The sequence below is a fragment of the Sinohyriopsis cumingii genome, chromosome 19 (assembly GCF_028554795.1).
Source record: "Sinohyriopsis cumingii isolate HCF-2022 chromosome 19, ASM2855479v2, whole genome shotgun sequence".
Classification (NCBI taxonomy): domain Eukaryota; kingdom Metazoa; phylum Mollusca; class Bivalvia; order Unionida; family Unionidae; genus Sinohyriopsis; species Sinohyriopsis cumingii.
Window position 1 is genome coordinate 11,414,752 of NC_142979.1, and position 22,947 is coordinate 11,437,698.

The following is a 22,947-nucleotide window of genomic DNA, read 5'->3' on the forward strand; positions in this document are numbered from 1 at the left end:
TCTTTGGTAAAAAAAATACCAGGCCGGATGAAATCACAATAACTATAAATGATATCACTGCGTATAGACAGGAAATAGAAACAATCAAAACTAATGTTGCAACGAGCAAAGGGAATGTAGACGCGCATGAACGAGAAATAGGAATAATCGGCGCTAATGTTGCAACGATCATAAATAATGTAGACTCGCATGGACGGAAAATAGAAACAATCAAAACTGATGTTACAACGATCATAAATAATATGGACGCGCATACACAGGAAATAGGAACAATCAAAACTGATATTGAAGCGAACAAAAAGAGTGTAGACGCGCATACACAGGAAATAGGAACAATCAAAACTGATGTTGAAGCGAACAAAAAAAATGTAGACGCGTATTGGCGGGGAATAGGATTAATCAAAACTGATGTTGCAGCGAACAATAAAGGTATAGACGTGCATACATATGAAATAGAAACAATCAAACTTGATGTTGCAGCGAACAAAAAAAGTATGACCGAGAATACACGGGAAATAGAAATAATCAAAACTAATGTTGCAACGATCATAAATAATGTAGACGCGCATACAGGGGAAATAATAACGCTCAGAACTGATGTTGCAGCGGTCAAAACTAGTATAGACGCGTATGGAGGGGAAATAATAACGCTCAAAACCTATGTTGAAGCGAACGAAAGAGGTATGAGCGGGCATTGGAGGGAAATAGTTAAACTCGCTGCTAATAATGCAGCGATCAAAACTGATGTTACAGCGATTAAAGACGGACTACCGAGAGTAGCAGAGCAATTCGAAAAAATAAAAATCCCTCATGAGAACATCATCAACACAGTATACACAATTCGGCATGGATCATTCGATTGGACTCCTACACAGAATACAGTAAATATTACCGCAACTGTTAAGGGTATTTATCGATTGACACTGGTTTCAATGATGCAGTTTAATATATTATCGTCGAGTTCATCCGGGTTTAACAATACAATATCAACAATTATAGACAAGAACGCAACTGAACAGTTTACAATTTATGCCGTTGATAGAAATCTAGCCGGGGCAAACATTACATGGTATGTGGAATTTGTAGCGAATCTAAGTAATTAAAAACACTAGCTCTTTTAAAATAAAAATGACCACCAAGGAAATTGAATCAGAGGTATCACCGACGTCACATCAATATCGATTCGATACCGCAAAAGAATTTTCCGCAAACTTGAAAACGCTTTCCGAACAATACCGTGCAAAAATAAAAAAATACCGCCGAAAAATAACCGCCATCGACGCGGTCGTGTACTCGGTGTCGGGTATAGTGGCCGGTACCGGCGTCGTTTTATCCACGGTGACCACGATAGCCCCGATCGCTGTTCCAATCGCCGTCTCCGCGATGACAACAATTGCTGGAGTCGCCGACGCAATCACTAGGAAGATATCATCGTGTTTTCAGAAAAAACTCAACGAGTATACAGTAAAACATCAAATAGTATCCGACGCGTACTCGAAATTATCCGGGTTGATCTCGTTGTCAATTGATAATTTGTTCGTATCCGATGTTGAATTCTCCACGATGGTCCAGTTGTATAGCTCCGCGATGTCAAAAATCGAGGATTTTCAACTGGAAGCCGGAACCACCTGGTTGTTGAAATTAGACACTAAAGACAACGAATAATAATAATGTCACTGAACCCCGAAGGGTTTCAATTACTTCAGCGGATCGCGGAGAACACCACTCCGGTACAAACAAGTATGATATCGATAACGTCAACGAAACCCGAATTCAGTGTGAACTTCCCATCGCCGGTTCCAGTGAAGGAAATAGCGCTGGCAAAATTGCGAGTATATCACAGTTGGCCTAATATTCGAGCGGACGCATTTAACGGACAACAACCTAATAACTCGCTAGTTTTTGCACGGACAAATAAACCCGATGGGACCCCAGACTGGAAGGAGGTTACAATACCAACTGGGTCATACCAAATAGAACAAATCAATAAAGAATTTCAACGCAGGATAAAATCGATCACAGGAAAGGAATCAAAAATCGCTATTACGGTTCATGAACCGACGTTATCGTCGACGATTGAAATAAGCACACCGGGTTATATGGTTGATATTTATAACAGTTCAATAAGAACCATACTAGGTTGGCCTGAGAATCCACCTCATGAAAGTCCGCGGGAATTTCACACGAATGCGCAATCGTATCATGAAATTAATCCCAGTTATCGAGATAAGTTGTCTATTATAAAAAACGCGTTATTACCCGGCAGGTTTATATTTCAAGACAGGAATACCATGCAATGGTATTTTCAGTATGAGAAAATTCCTAAATTCCACGCCGTGTTCACAGTTAATTTAAATGATATCGATAGTTTTTTTATCGAAATTAATCATAATTACCGATTGCAACTAGAACAACTACGGAAAACAAAAGCACAAAAACACGTTGAGGTGTTAAATCAACTTATATCAGACATGGAATATATCAATGAACTAATCGTTAAAATAATATACAATAGCAGCGATGATAATAGTAAACAAGAATTCCTAACCGAGTATAATATCACAGAAGCCGATTTACCCGATTTCAAGTTTCCAGGATACAACGCGCCAGAACTAAGAAAGTCTCTTAATGATTTTCTCGGTCCATCAACTATCCTCAAACACGATAACGGGGATGATGGTAGGCATATTGCTCCATACAACGTAAATATCGCATCGGTGATAGCAATCAATCTAGTGTGTGATGTTATCGAAGGGAGTTACCAGGTAGATACCAAGCAATCAAATCAAGCTCAGCAGGGATATATCCTTTATTCATTTTCACCAACAGCCCCTCCCGGATTCTTAATCGTTGAGAGCCCAATTAATCCGGTCTATATGCGATGCCATAATCGGTTTTTAACAAGAATTAATTTCAGACTTACCGATCAGTCAAATAACCTAATTGATCTACAAGAGGAGGAGTTAGTAATCACTCTGTTTGTAAGATCATTGTAAATAACTCCTTAGCAGCAGGGGGGGCGATGACATCGACGCGGTCGTCGATGTGCTTACCGGACGCTGACAACGCTGGGGATCGACGCGCAGAAGGTGTTAATTAAACCAAATGACGATTGGACGATCCCCCAACGACGACGTCGTTTTTATTTTACCAGGCGCTGACGACGCTAGATCGTTGAGTTGCAGAAAGTATTAATTAAGCCAAATGACGATTGGACAAAATGTCGGATTCGCCCCCCCCCCCTGCTGCTTATTGTGAAAATATTAAAGAAACAATATCAGTATTGGTATATGATACTGTTGCCAGACATAAAACAGTTTAATTATACGGACTATGTGGATCAGGAAAGACAATACGTGTGATCGAATTATTTGGTCAGAGTTCTTCAAACTCTGTTAATATGGTTCTATTAACACCTACACATTGACTCACCAGGAAAATGAAAGAGCGAGGGTTAAAATCCAATACTTAGATCTTCTTTCGTTGGAAAGGTGATCAATGGACTCCTGAACACGAGGGTACAAATATATTCCAAGGATTATTATCTGGGATGATATATGTACCCTTTCATTAGAAACGTTAAAAATATTTCTAGATTGGTTGTTGACTAAAAATACTGCTGTAATAATGTGTGGCGATCATGGTCAACCACCATCTTTTATTGGATTGTCTCCACATAAATGACAGGAATTTTGTTGATTATTATGAAGAAATTACTGATGATCATAGAGCGCTTGATCCAGAATTAAGAGAGTTTAAGAAATTCACAGACTACAACCAAATAAAATTCAGCGTGAAATAATGCGTGAAATAACTTCAGAAACTCCTAAGAACAATTTTTGGAATCTATGGAGACCGGATGATTTGGTAGTTGCAAGTAGAAAGTTAGTTCGTGATACACTTTAACAACAATTATTTCTGTTACATGAAGAAAAAATTTCAACTCTACCTGTACCATTTTGTTATTGACCATCAGATACGTGACGACAAAATATTGAAGTTGATATACCGGGATCGTCAGAGAAACAAAATCTTGTGCTAAATGATATTGTTTTAGTTCCTGCCAGTGTTGTTGAGAGCGCGTTAACTATGGACAGAACTCTATTTACGCTAGTATATGCTATAACGATTCTATTCGTCGAAAGGATTAACTATTTCTAATACTAATATTTTGATTATTGAAGATCGTATCGAATGGTCAAATTTAATTTATCTCTCAGTGTCTCGAGTCAGAAGAATATCTCAGCTGCGGCGGGTTATCATAGACTTTACAGAAAATCAAGCTCAGGAAGGCAATATCGATGATGTAGTAAGAACAAAAATTAACTGGTTATAAACAGTGTGACAAACAAAATAAGAGCGACTTCGATATCGACGCTGAATTTATCATGACATTGAAACAAAGACAGAATAATCATTGTGCAAGTTGTAACACAGTAATAGTAATGTTGTGACAATATTCAATTAATAATCCAAGACATTTTAACGTAGACAGATTTAATAGTAGTTTTGGTCACACACGCAAAAATGTGATGCTTACCTTTCTTCGATGAAATCGACGTCGAGGCGCTAGTTCACAAAAGTGAACGCGGTGGTAATTGTGTGTCTTCAGGAACTACTTGTAATTGTTCGCGTACAAATCCACGCTGTGGAGCAATTGAATCTAGTCTGTAGATTGCAGGTCTACGCGTTGATCTTACCACGCTGGAAATGTTATGTGTAGTCACACTCCAAATAGGATCAGTCGCTCTTTTCACCACCTTCAAGCTCACCTGGTTCAATAAATACCTCTCAGTCACATTACCTAGTACTGGTTGTTCTGAAAAGTCATGTCGTTGTATTGGTATATGTTTTTTTGTGTGATCTCTTTGGAAGGTTTCATAGAAATCGCACGAGTAATTTCATTATTTAATGCAGCTATTATATTTGGTAGTATTGCAACCCATTCACGAGATCTCTTTTCTTTCTGAATTATTTCCTTTGCATATTGATCTACAAACAATCTCTCAGAAAGTGTTCGATTAAATCGTGCAACAATTGCCTGATCACGATAAATTGCAGTATGTCCTCGCCTAATCTTGACGTTATGCTTTTTCATCAGATATGATGCTAAACCAAGATATTCCTTGCCAGGATCAACCTGTAGCAACTGTGGCGATCGCAAGGGTCCTCGTTGATACATTCGTTCAAACGCAGATACAACTTCAACTACTCTTTTAGTTGATAGTGGTTCTGCTTCTTTATATCTACTCACAACGTCAACGACAGTCAACGCGTATTTGTATGTACATGATTGACGTCTATCAATTGTAATGGTATCGTGTGGTAAAAATGAAATATCTGCTTGATGAACTTCATTTAGAGCGCTGACATCAAAATGTGCATAATGAATATTTTTAGGTGGCAGTACATAAATTTGCCATATTGCCTGTCGTGCTAACCGTTTTACAGCAACAGAACGTGTGACATTTGCTGCATCAGCAAGTTTACTAATCGCTGCTCTACCCCTTCAATATCTTCTTGGGCTATAATAAATCGATTCCATAATAATAATAATAATAATCGGTTGATTAATTACCGACCCCTAATACTAGTTTAGCTTTCATCGCAGATTTTACTAGGGAGCTAGCAAGTTTTTCTCTGAGAGATTTTTTAATGCAATTTAACGAGTGAATCAACTTCACATCTGAAATACGTCGTTGTTGTAAATCCTTATTTTTATACGCTACATCCTGAACGTGACATGCTTGATCAATCGTATGTATTGGATACTCTCTAGGTCTTGGCTGATCTCGCTCGTCAAGTCGGATATCAAGTCGAGTTCCAGGACCACAATAATTATATCCAGGAAAATGTTTTCTCCTGAATACTTAGCCCATGGGACTCCTGGTTATTTTCCTAATGAAGCAACGATATCACCAGATACTTTGTGTCCGGATATAAATTTATATTTTTTGTACCACATTTTACACATTTGCATGTAAGTGCACGCTTTTCTTTGTTATTATTGTTGTTAATCCACTTGTAGGGGTGGATGCTCTGCATCGAACACAATATGAATCCATAATATTTATTATATTAGTACAATATGGATGTCATTGATTTTTCAGCAACACGAAAGCAAGAGCCAGTAAAACTCATTTCAGCATTACCGAATTTACTCAGAATAATAATAATAGGTCCATCCGGATCGGGTAAAATACAATTACTGCTTAATCTGATAATGAGACGGCTCAAGTGGATAGGTTATATTTAGTGGCACCATCCGTACATGATCAGCGATGCTACGATGTGCTTAAAGATTTTAATGAAAATGCAAAATTGTTGGACTAGGATGGTAATGATATTATTGATTTTATCACCTATATTGATGAAGCCCCATCTGTAGATGACCTTAATGGATTTATTAATAATCTCATAATATACGATGATGTAATGCTGGACAAACAATGATATCCAGCTCGGATATTTTCCAGAGGAAGATATAAAAACACCGTTGTTATATATGTTACTCAGCGATATACACAAATACCTTAAGTAATCAGAGATAACTGCAATATTTTAGTTGTGTTTAATGGAGTGGATACACATACTCTGCGAAACTTTCATCAGACCTCGTGTTCAGAAGGATATTGATATGATTAAGTTCAAAAACTTCTATTCAGTAGCACAATCTACTCCACACGGATTTATCACGATAAATTTACATGATCCTCGATCGCGATATCGTATAGGTCTTAATAAAATATTTGGTTGTGAGACTGATATAATAATGATTTAATTACTCACACACTACAGAAGCAGGGAGGGCGCGACCACAAATGAGTGTCCGAAAGGTAAACAAAACATATACAATTTTGACATACACGAACGACAAAGATAAAGTAACACAATAAACTAACCCAATTAGAGAAACTCTCGGCCTTGCTTAGAGACTTCGGTTTGACGTTATTGACCTTGTAATTTTTTTTCTTTTTGTATGAAGTTTTATTTTTCATAAATCGACTTTCAAGCAAGTGCTCTGTTCACCTCCCTGCTGCTACCCGACTTAAAAGAAAAAAGTTTAGATTAGAGAAAACAGAAATCATAAATAGATCAAGTTAGTCGGTCTGTCAAGAGTTTTTACGCACTATTTTCGATGCAAAAGGGCCGGTCGCCCAGGTACCAATGCTCGATTTTACCTGTTTCACTTTATATTGTTATACCTTATAAATGTTGCCAAATATTTGAAACACTACTGAATCCGTCGTCTGACTCATTATGCAAGATTCGATGGCTCCATCGACGCACACACAGGCTTTCCTAAATATGTTGCCTTGGTATGTCCTTAGAAAATTACTTTACTTCCATTTCCTCGGCATGATATAGCCAATGATATGATGGCAGTGTCGTTATAAACCAAACAAACAAGTATTACAGGCAGGAGGCAGTGTGGGCATTTAAAGATTTTTTTTCACAAATTGTGTTTGGAGCAAAATCAGAAACGGAACTGGCAGTAGCTAGTATTATTGATTAATTAATTTATTTAAGTTACCTTTTCCTTGAACTAAAATTATGTTTATTGTTACAACTGCAGGTATTGACATCTTGTTCAGACTGTCCTGAATATATTTTTTTATCTGCTTCGTTTCATTTCTCAGTTCTTTTGAAAGAAATACTCAATACACTTAAATGGCGCAAAATACTGAATACAAAATAAATATGCATTACATATTTGCTAAACAACCTGATACTATTTCTTTCTCACTTTGTCTAGAATTCGTAAATACAAAGTGACAGAAAAACATCAAGCAGCACTGAATTTGACTTTATAATATATAAAAAAAAATCTTTATAAATATAGCCAATAAATCTGCCATTTTGTCACATGTTCGTTACCTCTGGCGTCAGTGATGCTGATTTAGATTCAAAAACTTATCAGTATTTGTCTTGATGAGCTTTCATCTTACAGCTAAGACGTAATTAGATTGTCAATGTAATCAGTAACCTAATTGTTTAAAAAATATTGATATCCTCAGCTGTTACTTGTTACCGCTTTCGTATTAAATATAGTTATTGGATATAACAACATCCTGATAGTACTCACCAGATGGTTTCTTTAGTAATTGCGATTTTGATATTTGGAATTTATTTATTTTATGTGTATTTACCCTTTTTAGTGCATTGCCTGAAATTACTCGCTTATTATTTTGGTGATTCAAGTATCCATTCATTTTGAATCTTTTATGACGTATAACCCGTTACGTTGAAAATTCACAGGCTATGCCGTATACAAGCCAGCTGTGGCAGAGCAGATATCCAAAGTTGGCCATCATTGACTCCATGCACAAGGAATTGCCTGAAGGTGTGTTAATAATACATACTTTGAACTCTAATCATCAAAGAAGCAAAACTACAAATTCGTTTTCTTAATTTGATGAGGCGAGACGTTATTATAGTTCAATGTGAGATATTCTTTTGAATTTTATCACATGTAGGTATCGTTGAGTTTTACTTGTTCGATTACTATGGTCAATAATCAAGTTTAATGTGTTGCATTTTCTAAACTTGTAAAGAGAGTGGTTACATTTAGTTGATTTAGTAAAAAGTCTAAGTAGTTCAAAATTGACTGTCAGTTGAGTTGATATTACCGGGGATAATGGTGTAGATTCAAAGTATGCATCACTTGCATACTATTGACTGCATAGTTACTCCCTAGGTGATAATCGTAAATCACACATAACAAAGAAAGATGCCAGAAATAAGATTGCATATAGCTAATTTTATATTAGATGCAGACATATTCTTAGAAAAAGGTAGATGATATTGTGATATTAAATTAACTCTATACTGTATACATATATACATGCCATCTGTTGACGTTTCGAGAGAAATGTTTCAGGTAACCAGATCCATCATAACGTGATATATCTTGGGGATGATAAAGAAGTCATGCATGATTACGATGGGTCGCTCAATAACGCTAGCTGGTTTAACGTCTCCTCTATGTGGATTGTAAGTACACGTAATACTAATCAGTATTACACCAGATATCAGCTGTTCTGAAGTACATGTTAAACAATGACAATACACCTTGTTTGAAACATCCAGGTATGGGATGGGAAAATGTTAATTGTTAATAAATCTGTCTACTAAAGGGGTATATGATATGTAGATGAAATACAAAAGGGAAAATTAACTCATTGCTAGATAGTGGGTGTATTATACGAGGAACGTGGTAGGTCTTGTGAGATTGGACTGCACATTGAATCCCTGTCACTTTAGCCAGTATCACTTTCAAGGCTTTTACACAAAAAATTCCCTTAGATTATACTTCAAAAATGAAAGTTGTGTCTTATTTATAATTTTAGTGGTTGTTTTCAATCAGGAATAGTTCATTCATTGAACATAATATCACAGAACAAAAGTAACGGAATCTTGCAGAAAGGCAATAATATCTTACACCAATCATCTGCAGGATATCAACATTTTTCAGAACATCATTTTCTTCATAGAGAATATGAAAACAAAATTAAATTTGTCTAAGTTTTAATTTAATCACAATGTCAACGTACGATTAAAATTGACAAGAAAAACAGAATACAAAACTCATGTAGTACAATATAGTGAAGTCGATTGCATCAAATCATTCATGTGCCTAAACGCATCACTTCAAAGTTTTAATCAGTTAAAAATGTTTTACTTTTATTTTTTTATTTCCTTTCTTCTTAGGAAAACGTGGCTAATGTTAGAAGCACAAGTTGAAACATGTAATGAAAATGTCATGAAAATTGAAAAAAAAAACAACAATGTATAAGATGTGGAAGGTTGAAATCGCATGTCATTTACTGATAATTCCAGGGGTAACCCACCTGCACCTGTCCATCCTTCTAAACACTATCAACCCAACAGTAGTATCATAATAGTCTTTTGGAGTTAGGTAGAGGAGATGGGTCAACGCCTTTTATACCCATAACTTAAATACTTTTACCATGATTGACTTGGAGTTAGGTAGAGGAGATAGGTCAACGCCTTTTATACCCATAACTTAAATACTTTTACCATGATCGACTTGGAGTTAGGTAGAGGAGATGGGTCAACGCCTTTTATACCCTAACTTTAAAACTTCTACCATGATTGACTTGGAGTTAGGTAGAGGAGATAGGTCAATGCCTTTTATACCCATAACTTAAATACTTTTACCATGATCGACACACGCAAGTGTATGCGGTATCGTTAAATTTAGGCAGCAAAAACTAATTTTAGGGCTCGATTGAAAGTTTTACGTAGCAACATCGTCTAGGGTAAAATTATGTGGTCATTGCTAACTCTTGGAAATACAATTATACATTTTTGGGAAATATAATGACCACATCATTTTTTGGTCATTTAAACAACGATACCGTCAAGAAAATGCCACCGCATGTACATACAATTTCTTCCTTGTATGTGGTGTCATTGTGGAAACTCTTTAGAAACAGACTGGTTAATCTTTGCGTGCGTGAATGATTTTGCACAGCAAGATCTTCTGCTAGTGTGTTAATTTATATACACTGGCATAAAAGTACTTGATTTTCGCTAATTGTAAATCAGTTACCTGTTTAGGGGTCGCTAAAGCCACGGTTCCGTATCTGTGCGTGGAGACTTTGGTTGTTTTCTATTTCCACCAGTACCATTTCAAATTCACAAATTGTTTTGTTTATCTTCAATATCCTTCGAGTAGATTGTTTTCTTACGTTGATAGCAATGAGGGTCTATGGCATTTTTCATATTAATAATGCGATCACGAAGCTTAATTGCTCGACATGCCTGCTTTCGTTCGATACAAGCAGCACACACACTTATAACCAATTATTTTTTTACTGGTACAAATGTCATACACTCATTGAAAAGATCTTTCGGTGGCATATTTAAATTTCCAGCGATTGTGCGTTCTTGAGGTCTCGCTTTACGTTCATATGAAACTATACCGATTAAAGCCATTGAATAGTTTCTAAAATGACCATTTTTATCTTCGCCAAAAAGCTGTTACACGGACACGTGTGTCCTTGTTAAACAGCATTTAAGATATTTCTCTTCTTGATTGAGTCAGTGTTGGTACATCATAATCAACGGGGTAGATCTGTCCTATAGTTCCACTTCGTAGTTGTAAAAACAACCCCTGCGCGTTTTAACGCGCTAATGCAATGATTCCAAGTTGACTTTGAGTTTGGATTGGTACATCAGGGTGACCCTTAACAAGATAATATTTTCAGTGCATACACCATTTTTACGCAGATATACATCGTAAAGTGAAAACAAACCGCTATCAATGATGGTATCACTGGCAAGCCAAATCAATACACCGTCATCAAATTCAGCAACCTCATCACTGCGGTCAGAATCCATTACGTATCTGTAATGACAAATCTAATCTTAAACACAAACGCCAAAGATTGATTCTAAATACTTCAAACTGAATTATATCTCCGTAGACTAATGATGTTGATCGGGTTTGCCGATGCGTGATATTGGTGACGAAAAACCAAGATCCCGCTGATCGTTTTTCAACACTGCCATTCTACCGTACCCACCTTTCAGTCTCGGTTTTAATAAACAAATATGATCCACACTCTCGCGCCCTTAAGAAGGAATAAAAGATCAGTCTTTTGCTAAGGTTATGGCGTCAGTTTTTCCTGTGTTACTGATCAATATTTCTTGAATTATGCTCGATGCAGTTATTATGCATGGTGGTGAAGGCACCTCTGCGATCTTTCATCCACATTTTGTTTTATTGTGGCATCATCATCATCATCAACTTAGATTTAAAAAGACGAAACCGACACATCAGTCTCTAATTTCCTTGATTTCGTTGATTTCAGTCAGGTTTTTCACGATGGCACATCGGAGCTTCAAAACAACATCTTGAATGTCCACTTTAGACGTTTTATGTTTTCCAGTTTAGTCATGGAAAATCACCCGCTCGCTTGGGTAGACGTAAACAGTAACCCGACTGGTAAACTCGGCCAAGTCTGCTTTGGTGGCCAATCTGCTTAGTTCCGCATTGGTGCTACGTCAGACTGAGTAGAGTCCGGAAATGTTAGTAGGCATTTCGTATGCTATTAACCAGTAACAAGATTTCCACATATTGAATCAAACAGCTAAGTTTGCAACGCTAGACCAGAATTAAACAGTGGTAGATGACAATGTATTCATGTGGCAAAGCCACCATATAAATAATCAACAACTTCACGTGGGCGTTGAAAATCTGTACCATTCAAAATACAAAGATGTCGAAACGTTACCAAGTATGAGATCCAATGAGTCCCAGGTCCTTTTGTCAAATCCAGGTTAACAATCCCAGTTTTCCTTGTGCATGACATAAATAATGCAGGTTCATCCCGCATAAAGACACCTTTAAAATTCTTGATTGACTTTGTCATCTCGAGTAAGGCAAAATTGCTTAGTCGTAGCTGGTATTAGAAAGCCTCTGCCCGAGGATATTCTACGGGCCGTCCAGGATAGCTGAAGACCATTCCCTCTTTTTATTAGTTCACGAGACTAAACATCTTAGAATTTTCCACCAACAGCTGGTTTCGCTTCTTTCTGTTGCATAGTTTATGACCATTGAATCGTAACATGTCTAAGTCTTCCGACGGAGATCTATCATATGCCCGACTTGGTCCATAAGTGGACAACGAATATATGCCAGCAAGTGATTGTGAATATTCACAGGCGTGGGTGTAATCTATAGATCCAGAGATGGGGAAAACCCAAATAGGACGTATAATCTTGACCAACTTCAGCAGCAGGGGGGGGCGAATCCGACATTTTGTCCAATCGTTATTTTGCTTAATTATTACTTTCTGCACTCAGCGGATCCGGTGTAGTCAGCGCCTGGTAAAAAAAAAACGACGACGGTCCATCCTACACGACGGTGACGTCATCTGGTTTAATACACTTTTCTGCGCGCCGATCCCAGCGTCGTCAGCGTCCGGTAAACACAGCGACGACCGCGTCGATGTCATTTCCCCCCCTGCTGCTAAGAAGTTATTTACAATGATCTAACAAACAGAGTGATCACTAACTCCTCCTCTTGTAGATCAATTAGGTTATTTGACTGATCGGTAAGTCTAAATATAATTCTCGTTAAAAACCGATCATGGCATCGCATATAGACCGGATTAATCGGGCTCTCAACGATTAAAAATCCGGGAGGGGCTGTTGGTGAAAATGAATAAAGGATATACCCCTGTTGAGCTTGATTTGATTGCTTGGTATCCACCTGGTAACTCCCTTCGATAACATCACACACTAGATTGATTGCTATCACCGATGCGATATTTACGTTGTATGGAGCAATATGCCTACCACCATCTCCGTTATCGTGTCTGAGGATAATTGATGGACCGAGAAAATCATTAAGAGACTTTCTTAGTTCTGGTGCGTTGTATCCTGGAAACTTGAAATCGGGTAAATCGGCTTCTGTGATATTATACTCGGTTAGGAATTTTTGTTTATTATCATCGCTGTTATCGGATATTATTTTAACGATTCGTTCATTGATATATTCCATGTCTGATATAAGTTGATTTAACACCTCAACGTGTTTTCGTGCTTTTGTTTTCCGTAGTTGTTCTAGTTGCAATTGGTAATTACGATTAATCTCGATAAAAAAACTATCGATATCATCTAAATTAACTGTTAATATGACGATCGATTCAGGGGTTTTGTCATACCGAAAATACCACTGCATGACATTCCTGTTTTGAAATATAAACCAACTGGGTAATAACGCGTTTTTCATAATAGACAATTTATCTTGATAACTGGGATTAATTTCATGATACGATTGCGCATTCGTGTGCAAATTCGCGGGGATTTCATTAGGTGGATTCTCGGGCCAACCTAGTATGGTTCTTATTGAACTGTTATAAATATCAACCATATACCCCGGTGTGCTTATTTCAATCGTCGACGATAACGTCGGTTCATGAACCGTAATAGCGATTTTTGATTCTTTTCCTGTGATCGATTTTATCCTGCGTTGAAATTCTTTATTGATTTGTTCTACTTGGTATGACCCAGTTGGTATTGTAACCTCATTCCAGTCTGGGGTCCCATCGGGTTTATTTGTCCATGCAAGAACCAGCGAGTTATTAGGTTGTTGTCCGTTAAATGCTTCCGCTCGGATATTAGGCCAACTGTGATATATTCGCAATTTTGCCAGCGCTATTTCCTTCACTGGAATCGGAGAAGGGAAGTTTACACTGAATTCTGGCTTCGTTGATGTTATCGATATCATATTTGTTTGTACCGGAGTGGTGTTCTCCGCGATCCGTTGAAGTAATTGCAACCCTTCGGGGTTCAGCGACATTATTATTATTCGTCGTTTCTATTGTTTAATTTCAACACCGAATATTAACAACCTGCTTGTTTTCAGGAGGATGTTTTAAGCCCATTGAAGTGGTTTCAGCGACGTGGTTTCCAGCTTCCAGTTGAAAATCCTCGATTTTTGACATCGCGGAGTCATGCAACTGGACCATCGTGGAGAATTCAGCATCGGATATAAACGAATTATCTATCGCCAACGAGATCAACCCGGATAATTTCGAGTACGCGTCGGATACTATTTGATGTTTTACTGTATACTCGTTGAGTTTTTTCTGAGAACACGATGATATCTTTCTAGTGATTGCGTTGGCGACTCCAGCAATTGTTGTCGCCGCGGAGATAGCGATTGGAACAGCGATCGGGGCCATCATGGTCACCGTGGATAAAATGACGCCGGTACCAGCTACTATACCGGACACCGAGTACACGGCCACGTCGGTGGCGGTTATTTTACGACGGTATTTTTTTATTTTTGCGCGGTATTGTTCGGAAAGCGTTTTTAAGCTCGCGGAGAATTCTTTTGCGGTATCGAATCGATATTGATGTGACGTCGGTGATACCTCTGATTCAATTACCCTGGTGGGCATTTTATTTTAAAAGAGCTAGTGTTTTCAATTACTCACTTAGATCCACAACGAATTCCACATACCATGTAATGTTTGTCCTGATTAAATTTTTATTAACGGCTTCAATTGTAAATTGTTCGGTTGCATTCTTGTCAATGATTGTTGATATTGTATTGTTAAACCCGGATGAACTCGACGATGATATATTAAACTGCATCATTGAAACCAGTGTCAATCGATAAATACCCTTAACAATTGCGGTGATATTTACTGTATCATTCGTAGGAGTCCAATCGAATGATCCGTATTGAACCGTGTATACGCTATTGCCGATGCTCCCATGAGGTGTTTTCATTTTTTCGAGTTGCTCTGTCATTCTAGGTAGTCTGTCTTTAATCTCTGTAATATCAGTTTTGATTGTTTCTATTTCCTGTCCATGCGCGTATAAACCCCTTTCGTTCGTTGCAACATCATTTTTGATTGTTTCTATTCTCCGTTCATGCACGTATAAACCCCTTTCGTTCGTTGCAACATTAGTTTTGATTGTTTCTATTTCCTGTCCATATATGTATAACCCCGCGTTGATCGTTTTAACATCATTTTTGATTGTTTCTATTTCCTGTCCATACACAGTGATATCATTTATAGTTATTGTAATTTCATCCGGTCTGGTATTTTTTTTACCAAAGAATTTATCAATGGCGTTATCAGCCCTGTTAAAATTTTTTCGTAACGAGGTAAATTGGCCCGACAGCGTTGTAAACTCCGAAATAGTACTTTTTATCCCCACAAGATTCGGTTCGGTTACCGTCGGGGTTCCAAAAAAACTAGCAGTAGTGAGTTGTATATCGGTGACAGACTTTTGTATCCCCTCGAACTGATTTGCTTGCGCGTCAAATTTATCATGCAAATTTTTTAACGAATCCGACACGGATATATAATTGTCGCCAAGTGTACTTATTTTTCCATTTATCGTCAAGATGGATTCACCTGATTTAAGTCGTCCGTCATCGGTATACAACACGATAGTGTTCTCGGCGGCATCACGCTGTCGTATTAAAACGTCATTCAGCGACACATTACTGGATTTCAATTTACCCTGGCGGTCTTGAAATACAACTATTTCGCCCGGGTCAACACTGGTTAAATTTAACGTATCAGCGATTTCATCCTCAATTAGTTTTTTTATGTCATCGGTGGCTAGCGTTTCCGTGGATTTTTTCAGCGCCGAAACCGGTCGTCCCCAAATATCAATCATTATTATTGTAAAAAAAATCAGTGTTTTTAATTAACCCGCCGGGCCTCTACGACCCCACTAGTGTATTCGTTTACAACCACATGAGGTGGTTTCCGCGATGATGAAATCGCCGCGAGTACGTTCAATACCTCACGGCCGCATATCGGTGGGTCACTTAATTGTTGTGTTGGCAGCGTGGAATAAAAAACCGGGGCTGAACACGCCCGGATATACCGCATGAACTCGTTTGGCGGGGCTAACCCGTATGAATCAAAATAGACGATCGCACGCGGATCAATTGCGTATGCAACCCAATGAGTCCCCGCTCCGGAGGATTTATCGAGGTTAATTATACTGGTTTCAATATTCCTTGGTTTTGTCGGTAATTGATCCCTCATAAAAACACCTCTGAAGTTTTTTATCGCTAACGCGTTTGCGGCATCTATTAAATCAAAATTAGACATAGGAGTCATTAAACGGTTCCCGGTAGTCTTAGACCCTTCCCCGAGTACCATGAATACGGGGTTCCCGGTAGTCTTAGACCTTTTCCGGCTACGGGTCGTTTTTTTTTATCGCCTTTCCCGGTTGCCTTCTTCAATGCCATTCCCGCCGCGGTACCAACGGCTCCTAACGCCGCCGCCTTCGCCACTGCTGGGGCCGCCGCGGCAATCAACGCTGGAATCGCAGCTAACAGCGGAAATATCCCACCGGTCTTTTCCATGTTTTTAATCGCTGCGGCCGAAAAAGTTATTTGAACACCCTTTTTATTCTTCATCGCATCATTGAAATGTTTTATTTGACGCGCCGTCAACGATATTTTATGATTACCACCTGCCATCTGTGACGGCTTCAGCGTTATTGTGGTTCCGCATTGTTTAGCCGACTTTGATCGTAATTTCTTGACTTGACCATCAGTTAGTGTAACGCCGACAACACTATACGACATTTATTGTAAACGCGTTTGTGTTTTCAATTACATGTTTTCCACTGGCGCATCAACGATTCTCATTCGTCCACCAACCCCTTCTAGCAGCATTGATTTATCGCTGAGAATGACAGCAACCGCTCTATAATTAACACCGACCGGGGCTATACGAGCTCGGAAGTGTATATCAACGACGGACTGTCTCGTTAAATCAAGATGTTCCAGCGAAAAGTAATAAATCGGATACAGGTTTTTAAAATCAAGTTGTGATATTTGCAAACCGGTGTCGACGTTTTGATCACGACCCATATATGACAGCAATCGATGGTACACACGTGCGACATGGTTGTCGCCGTAATTAAGTTGTATATCCTCGGATGGTTCCTGTTGTCCGTTTATTCTCAGCGAAACCTCCCTGACTCCTAATTGATCAAATATCATATGACTGTGTTCTTGATTATTCAATCGATCCCTATTCTGTAACGCAACAAATATATGACGCGGGGCTGAAACGCCTTGTTTTGATGCCAGGTGCCATGTAAATGTATCGGCGACATTATCCTCTTTAGCATCAGTTGTTACCGCTAGCCAACTCAACAACGATTTCCCCCCCTGTTCCATAAATGATAACAATCGTGCTTCCGTGGTAACTGATGGAGTTAACACCGGCATCCACAATGCTATTTTAGTTAAAATGACTTTACCGGCAGCGACACCAGCAGCATGCCATATTGCATTGTTATCATCGCCCCTTCGCGATAGCGCAATTGTATGCTTAGCCCCATAGATAACTTTTCTGACATTTCTACAAAATCCGAATATGTGATGGAGTGGAATCGCGCATGAAAACTGTCGGCGTTGTCCTTGTAATGTTGCTACTCGTGTTGCAAACCCGAGATTAAAATCATCGTTAGTACTTCTTATAACAGTAAATTCAGCGAGTGGTTTTACTCTGCGGTCTGGATGGTCTGCTTCAGCTTGATTATCAACTACGGTATTTCCTTTCATCAGTATATTAATGTACTGAATATGATCAGCGTTATTAGTGGTATCCTTTGCGAACATCATAGATGGGCCCGCCGATCTTGTATAATCATCTGAGTATCTCGCTAGCCCAATTATCGTCGTTGCAACATCAACATCGTTTTCTATTGATTCAATTTCTCGCCCATCAATGAGATATCTGGCGCTCTCAAATAACGCCATGATACCGTTGTTGACGAAGCCAACTCGAACACGACCGTCATTTGCGTATGGTGCATTATCGGCGACATTTGTTACAAGTTCTCCCTCAATTTCGATAAACGCTTCACACGGCAAAAAATATTTACTGGTATCTTGGACTTGAAGTTCAATTCGCGATCGTAGGTTGGCTTGTGGTGGTTGATAGGAATAAAATTGATAATCACGGACAGAATCATCCCTGCGCACTGGGGCGTCCATATCAAACGCGGGTCAGCGGTTTGCGCAAACATTTTATTATATATCATGTTGATGTTTAATTCATCAACGTCGTTTTCGTCGTAGGCCACTTCCCGCTATCGCGTTCATGAGCGCGTTGGTTGTTGCATCGGTGGATGGCTTTGCCGCCAACGACTCTAGTTTTTCTTCCACGGCATTATTTATTACTTTACTGACATTTGCAGGCATCACTGTCGTTGATGGCATCACCGGTGGTTTCTGTTTTCTTTTTCGTGAAAATCCTTTGGATTTTACCAACGACATTAGTTTGTCCTTTGCTGCAGAAAACGCCTTTCCGGCAACATCTCCAATAGCACTAATACCCTTATCACGAATAACATCAATAGCCTTCATTCCTAATTGTTTAGCTAACGGCGCCACTTTTGGAGCCATTCTTGTAAATAACCCCGCAATGGTGCTACCGAGACCGTCTCCGTACCACGCGCGGTATACGGGCAATCGTGAGTTTACCACGTAGACGCTGACTGGTTTATCATGGTTGTAGTGTATAATCATCTTTATTATAAAAAACACCAGTGTTTTCCAATTAGTGGTTGATCACCCCCCCCCCCTTCCCACCACCGAATCATAAATTTTGTCAAAAACATCGATTTTCTCTAAATGATTTCCTGGGGTTTTCATCGGCGGTAAAAATCCGCGTTTTTTGTCAATTTTTGTCAATTTTTGTCGTCTTTTGGTCGTTTTTTGTCGTTTCTGGTTGGTTTTTGCCGGTTTTTGGTAAAAAAACATCGATTTTCTCTAAATGATTTCCTGGGGTTTTCACCCGTAAAAACCAACCAAAAACGACAAAAAAACGACCAAAAACTGACAAAAAACGACCAAAAACGACCAAAAACTGACAAAAAACGACAATTTTATAATTTTTTTAATCATCCACTAACTCGTCTATGAGCGTTCGATATGCATTAATGTCCATGATACCACCGGCAAATAACCGCCTGCAAATATCAGCGGCCTCATTGATTATTTCCGGAGAGTTATTTCCGGCTCGTTTTCCTCCGATTAGTATTTCTAGCCGTGATATATCACTGAGAACATTACCAGGACAAGTAACGTCTTTACCAACAGAGTATCCTTTTCCGTGCTTTGGTCTTTCACTTTTTACTTTATTGTGGAACATTATATAAATATTATCACGCGGTGGTAATTCATTTTTATATTTACTTGCCAAATACACTATTCTTGTCCAGTCCTTTAACGACCTTATATTTTTCTCGTAGCCGCTATTGATATGCTCATCTCGTGTGTCCTTAGCAAAATTTGTAACAGTAAAATTAACTAATCCTTCGTAGCCGAGATTTCTAATTTTATCTATTGTGCTCTTTTTAAGCACATTACGGGGTATATTCCCCTCTTTCTCTATTTCTTCCCGTATTTCTTCCGGTATTTCTTCCGATATTTCTTCTTCTGGTTCTCTTGCGGTGGCGCCTAGTTCTTCTTCATCGGCTATTGTAACATAAGGTTCTTGTGGGTCCGTTATAGCTAGTGGTGGTGGCCTCCGTGTTGTAGCAACCGCTATTTTCGCAGGGAGTGTTTCCAGAGACTTTTTTGTTTGCTCGGTCTGAGCCGCTATCTTTTCAAGCGCACCGAGGACGGGCACAGTTGCCGCCGTAACATCTTTGGTCGCTTTAGTTACCGGGGCAAAGAGCTGTTCGCTTCCAACAGCAAAATCAGTTTGTAGTTGTTGCCGCGTTTGAAGTTGTTTTCGGACCCTGTCTCGTAACGGTATGAACTTTTTAAGCGCTACTAGCCGCTCTCTGGCTAGCCGAGTAGTAAGTGATTCGCCTACCATTATTGCAATTGCTCCGTAGTTTCTAATTTCCCGCCGAGTGTGGCGGGGGGATATATCCCAGGGGCTCCAGGGAGTTTTCGTCTATAATCCTTCTAATGTTTTTAATTTTATTAGAGATTTCTCGACGTCGTTCAAAAGCCTGTCCGAGTTTTTTTCGTACTGTCTCAACGGCAGTAAATAGTCCAATAAATGCATTTACGTCATTGCCATACAAGTTTTCATTGATCGTATATTGTAATCGCTTTATAAAAGAATACTCGCGTGGCAAGGTATATCGACCTTTCTTTGATTGCTCGTTAATAATTTCATAATCGGACAATATTTTTTGGTTATCAAGCTTATCAGATAATTCAATTCCTTGATTTTTTAATTTTAAAATCTCGGTTAATATATTATTGATGTCTTCGATATTCATATTCTTATAAAACATCTTATTTCTAATATCAAAAAAAAAATTATTTTACAAAATGAACCCTGCGTATCAATCCCGAGGTGTGTTAACATTCGATGAAACATAAAACAGAATATTACAGTTGTTTGTAAAGACAATTTATTCCATCAGTTTTCTTCCGGAAGAAACAATTTATTAATTGTAATAGACTGTAGCGTTCACACTGTCGGTAACTTTGTCACTCGGTGATATACCATCACGAGTTATTCCCCTTTGATGTTACATATGAAAATCGAATTCTGCGCCCGGTCTTTTTTGAGATCGCTGAATTTTGTATTCCTTCTGCAACAAACTGTACTGCGGGCACACAAATATCAAAATATCTACTGGCTTCATTCATCGACTGAAAAGTTTTTTCTTCGTGCGTTATTGTATCAAATGACTTTACCGGTTTTGCTTTTTTTGAGTATTTACCGGTTCCGCCTTTTTTGGTATTCTGACTTTGCGAGATAGCTTGCAAGTTTATAAGAGAATTATCAGTCTTATTATTATTAATATGATCAATCACAACCCCATTCTCGATTAATCCGTTGAATACTTCAAATACAATCCTGTGAACATAATAGCTTTTTCCTCCCGCAGTAAACATCAAATGCCCGCGATTATTTACGGTACCAACCGGCTTCTTCAGTCTACGATTTCTAACAACGCCGTCGCGAGATGCCTCGTAATTAACGAGTACGGGATGCGGCTGAAATTCTTGGTTCATTTGTATAATAATACTACTTGTCTAATTCATTATTTGGTTTAATTATAAACCTTGCAATGTAGTCCTGAGGAGTTTTGATGACTGAGTCAGCGGTGGGGTCAATGACGGCGTTTTTTATTCGCTTGTCATAATAGCGTTTTAACTCTCTGTATCGCTTTCCGCCACAATTGATACATAATTGTGATTTTCCTCTTACACCAACGTGGCAAACCAAGCACGGTAGGGGGCCAAGAGAACCATTACGAACGCTTTGTAAATGATACCCGCAGAATTCACCTCTACATGATTTATTGCACGGGGTTATCGACCCAATCATCAACCATTTGCAGTGATTCATTATACTATATTCTTTTATTTAAATACTTGTTTTAATTATATGGAGGAGTTCGAGAGATTAGCAGCAATTAAGCCCTGGAAAAATATTAAGTTCAATCTCGATAGAGCCCTCAAGGACGCACCAAAAGCGTCAATAAACGATAGAACCCTGTTGAATAAAATACGCGATTGTATCAATGAATTCAAGCGCGATGGTGCATCTCATAGTTGGTCAACATTTCGAATTGATGGTATTGTTGATGCTACCATGAACGACAACCGCGCGGCAACGATAATATCACAACTTGGCTCCAGCAAGTATTTCTTCAGAGTAAAATTTATTGTCCGGGTGGAATCAGGCAATTGGATCATACGTGATAAATTTGAACCAGTTCTCAGCGACAAGAAAACAGTCACTGTTAGCCGCGACTCCAAGCCAGGGCTGTTAACCGGAGTTGACAGACCATACTATGAACGAGCGTATCCTGAAACAGCAGTTGTCTATGGAATATACCCGTTAAATAAGAAACCTGATATCGGAAAACTAGCGCCGATGAAACAGTCAACGGGGATAAATTGTGTAGCAGAACGAGTAATAGAGCATTTTACAAATGCGTGTCGAGGAAATAAACTGACCGATTTACGACGTAGCAAAATAAACCAATGGGAGGAGACAGTGCGCGAGCGAGGAGCAACCATCAGCGACATAGCGAAATTAGAAACGTCGTTGAGATTTCCAATAACCGTTACAACAATAACCGGTGAAGTATTATACGAATCAAAGTATAAATCAAATGGAGCCCCAATCAAAATTATTGATCATAACGAACACGCGTGGACGCCCGCGGTCACAATATTTCCACGGGATAGAACAGTAAAGTATATCCCGGGGGAATTCCTGGGAGAGGATGGTTTTCTCGCGGAGAGGAAACTATTTGATGCTATTGCTTGTTTGTGTAAAAACGACCCTGTGTCAGTGTGGTTACTTCGCAGCGCTGAAAACGACATGGATACCTTTGATCAGTTTGTAAGACCAAACGGTGAATTATATCGCACTGAAGCGTTTCACAACAAGATGAAAAAAACCGCCATGGAATTTGAAGAGCATGATGAACAAC

At 38.7% G+C, this 22,947-nt stretch overlaps 1 protein-coding gene across 1 annotated transcript in view; it reads left to right on the forward strand.

Annotated features, from left to right (window-relative positions):
* Nucleotides 1–22,947, forward strand: part of LOC149775131 (uncharacterized) — a 100,370-nt gene that overhangs the window by 45,386 nt on the left and 32,037 nt on the right. The window contains exons 16-17 of the mRNA XM_089943058.1: nt 8,260–8,344; nt 8,882–8,994. Of these exons, the coding sequence (XP_089799184.1) occupies nt 8,260–8,344; nt 8,882–8,994 (198 nt within the window). The remainder of the gene's footprint in view (nt 1–8,259; nt 8,345–8,881; nt 8,995–22,947) is intronic.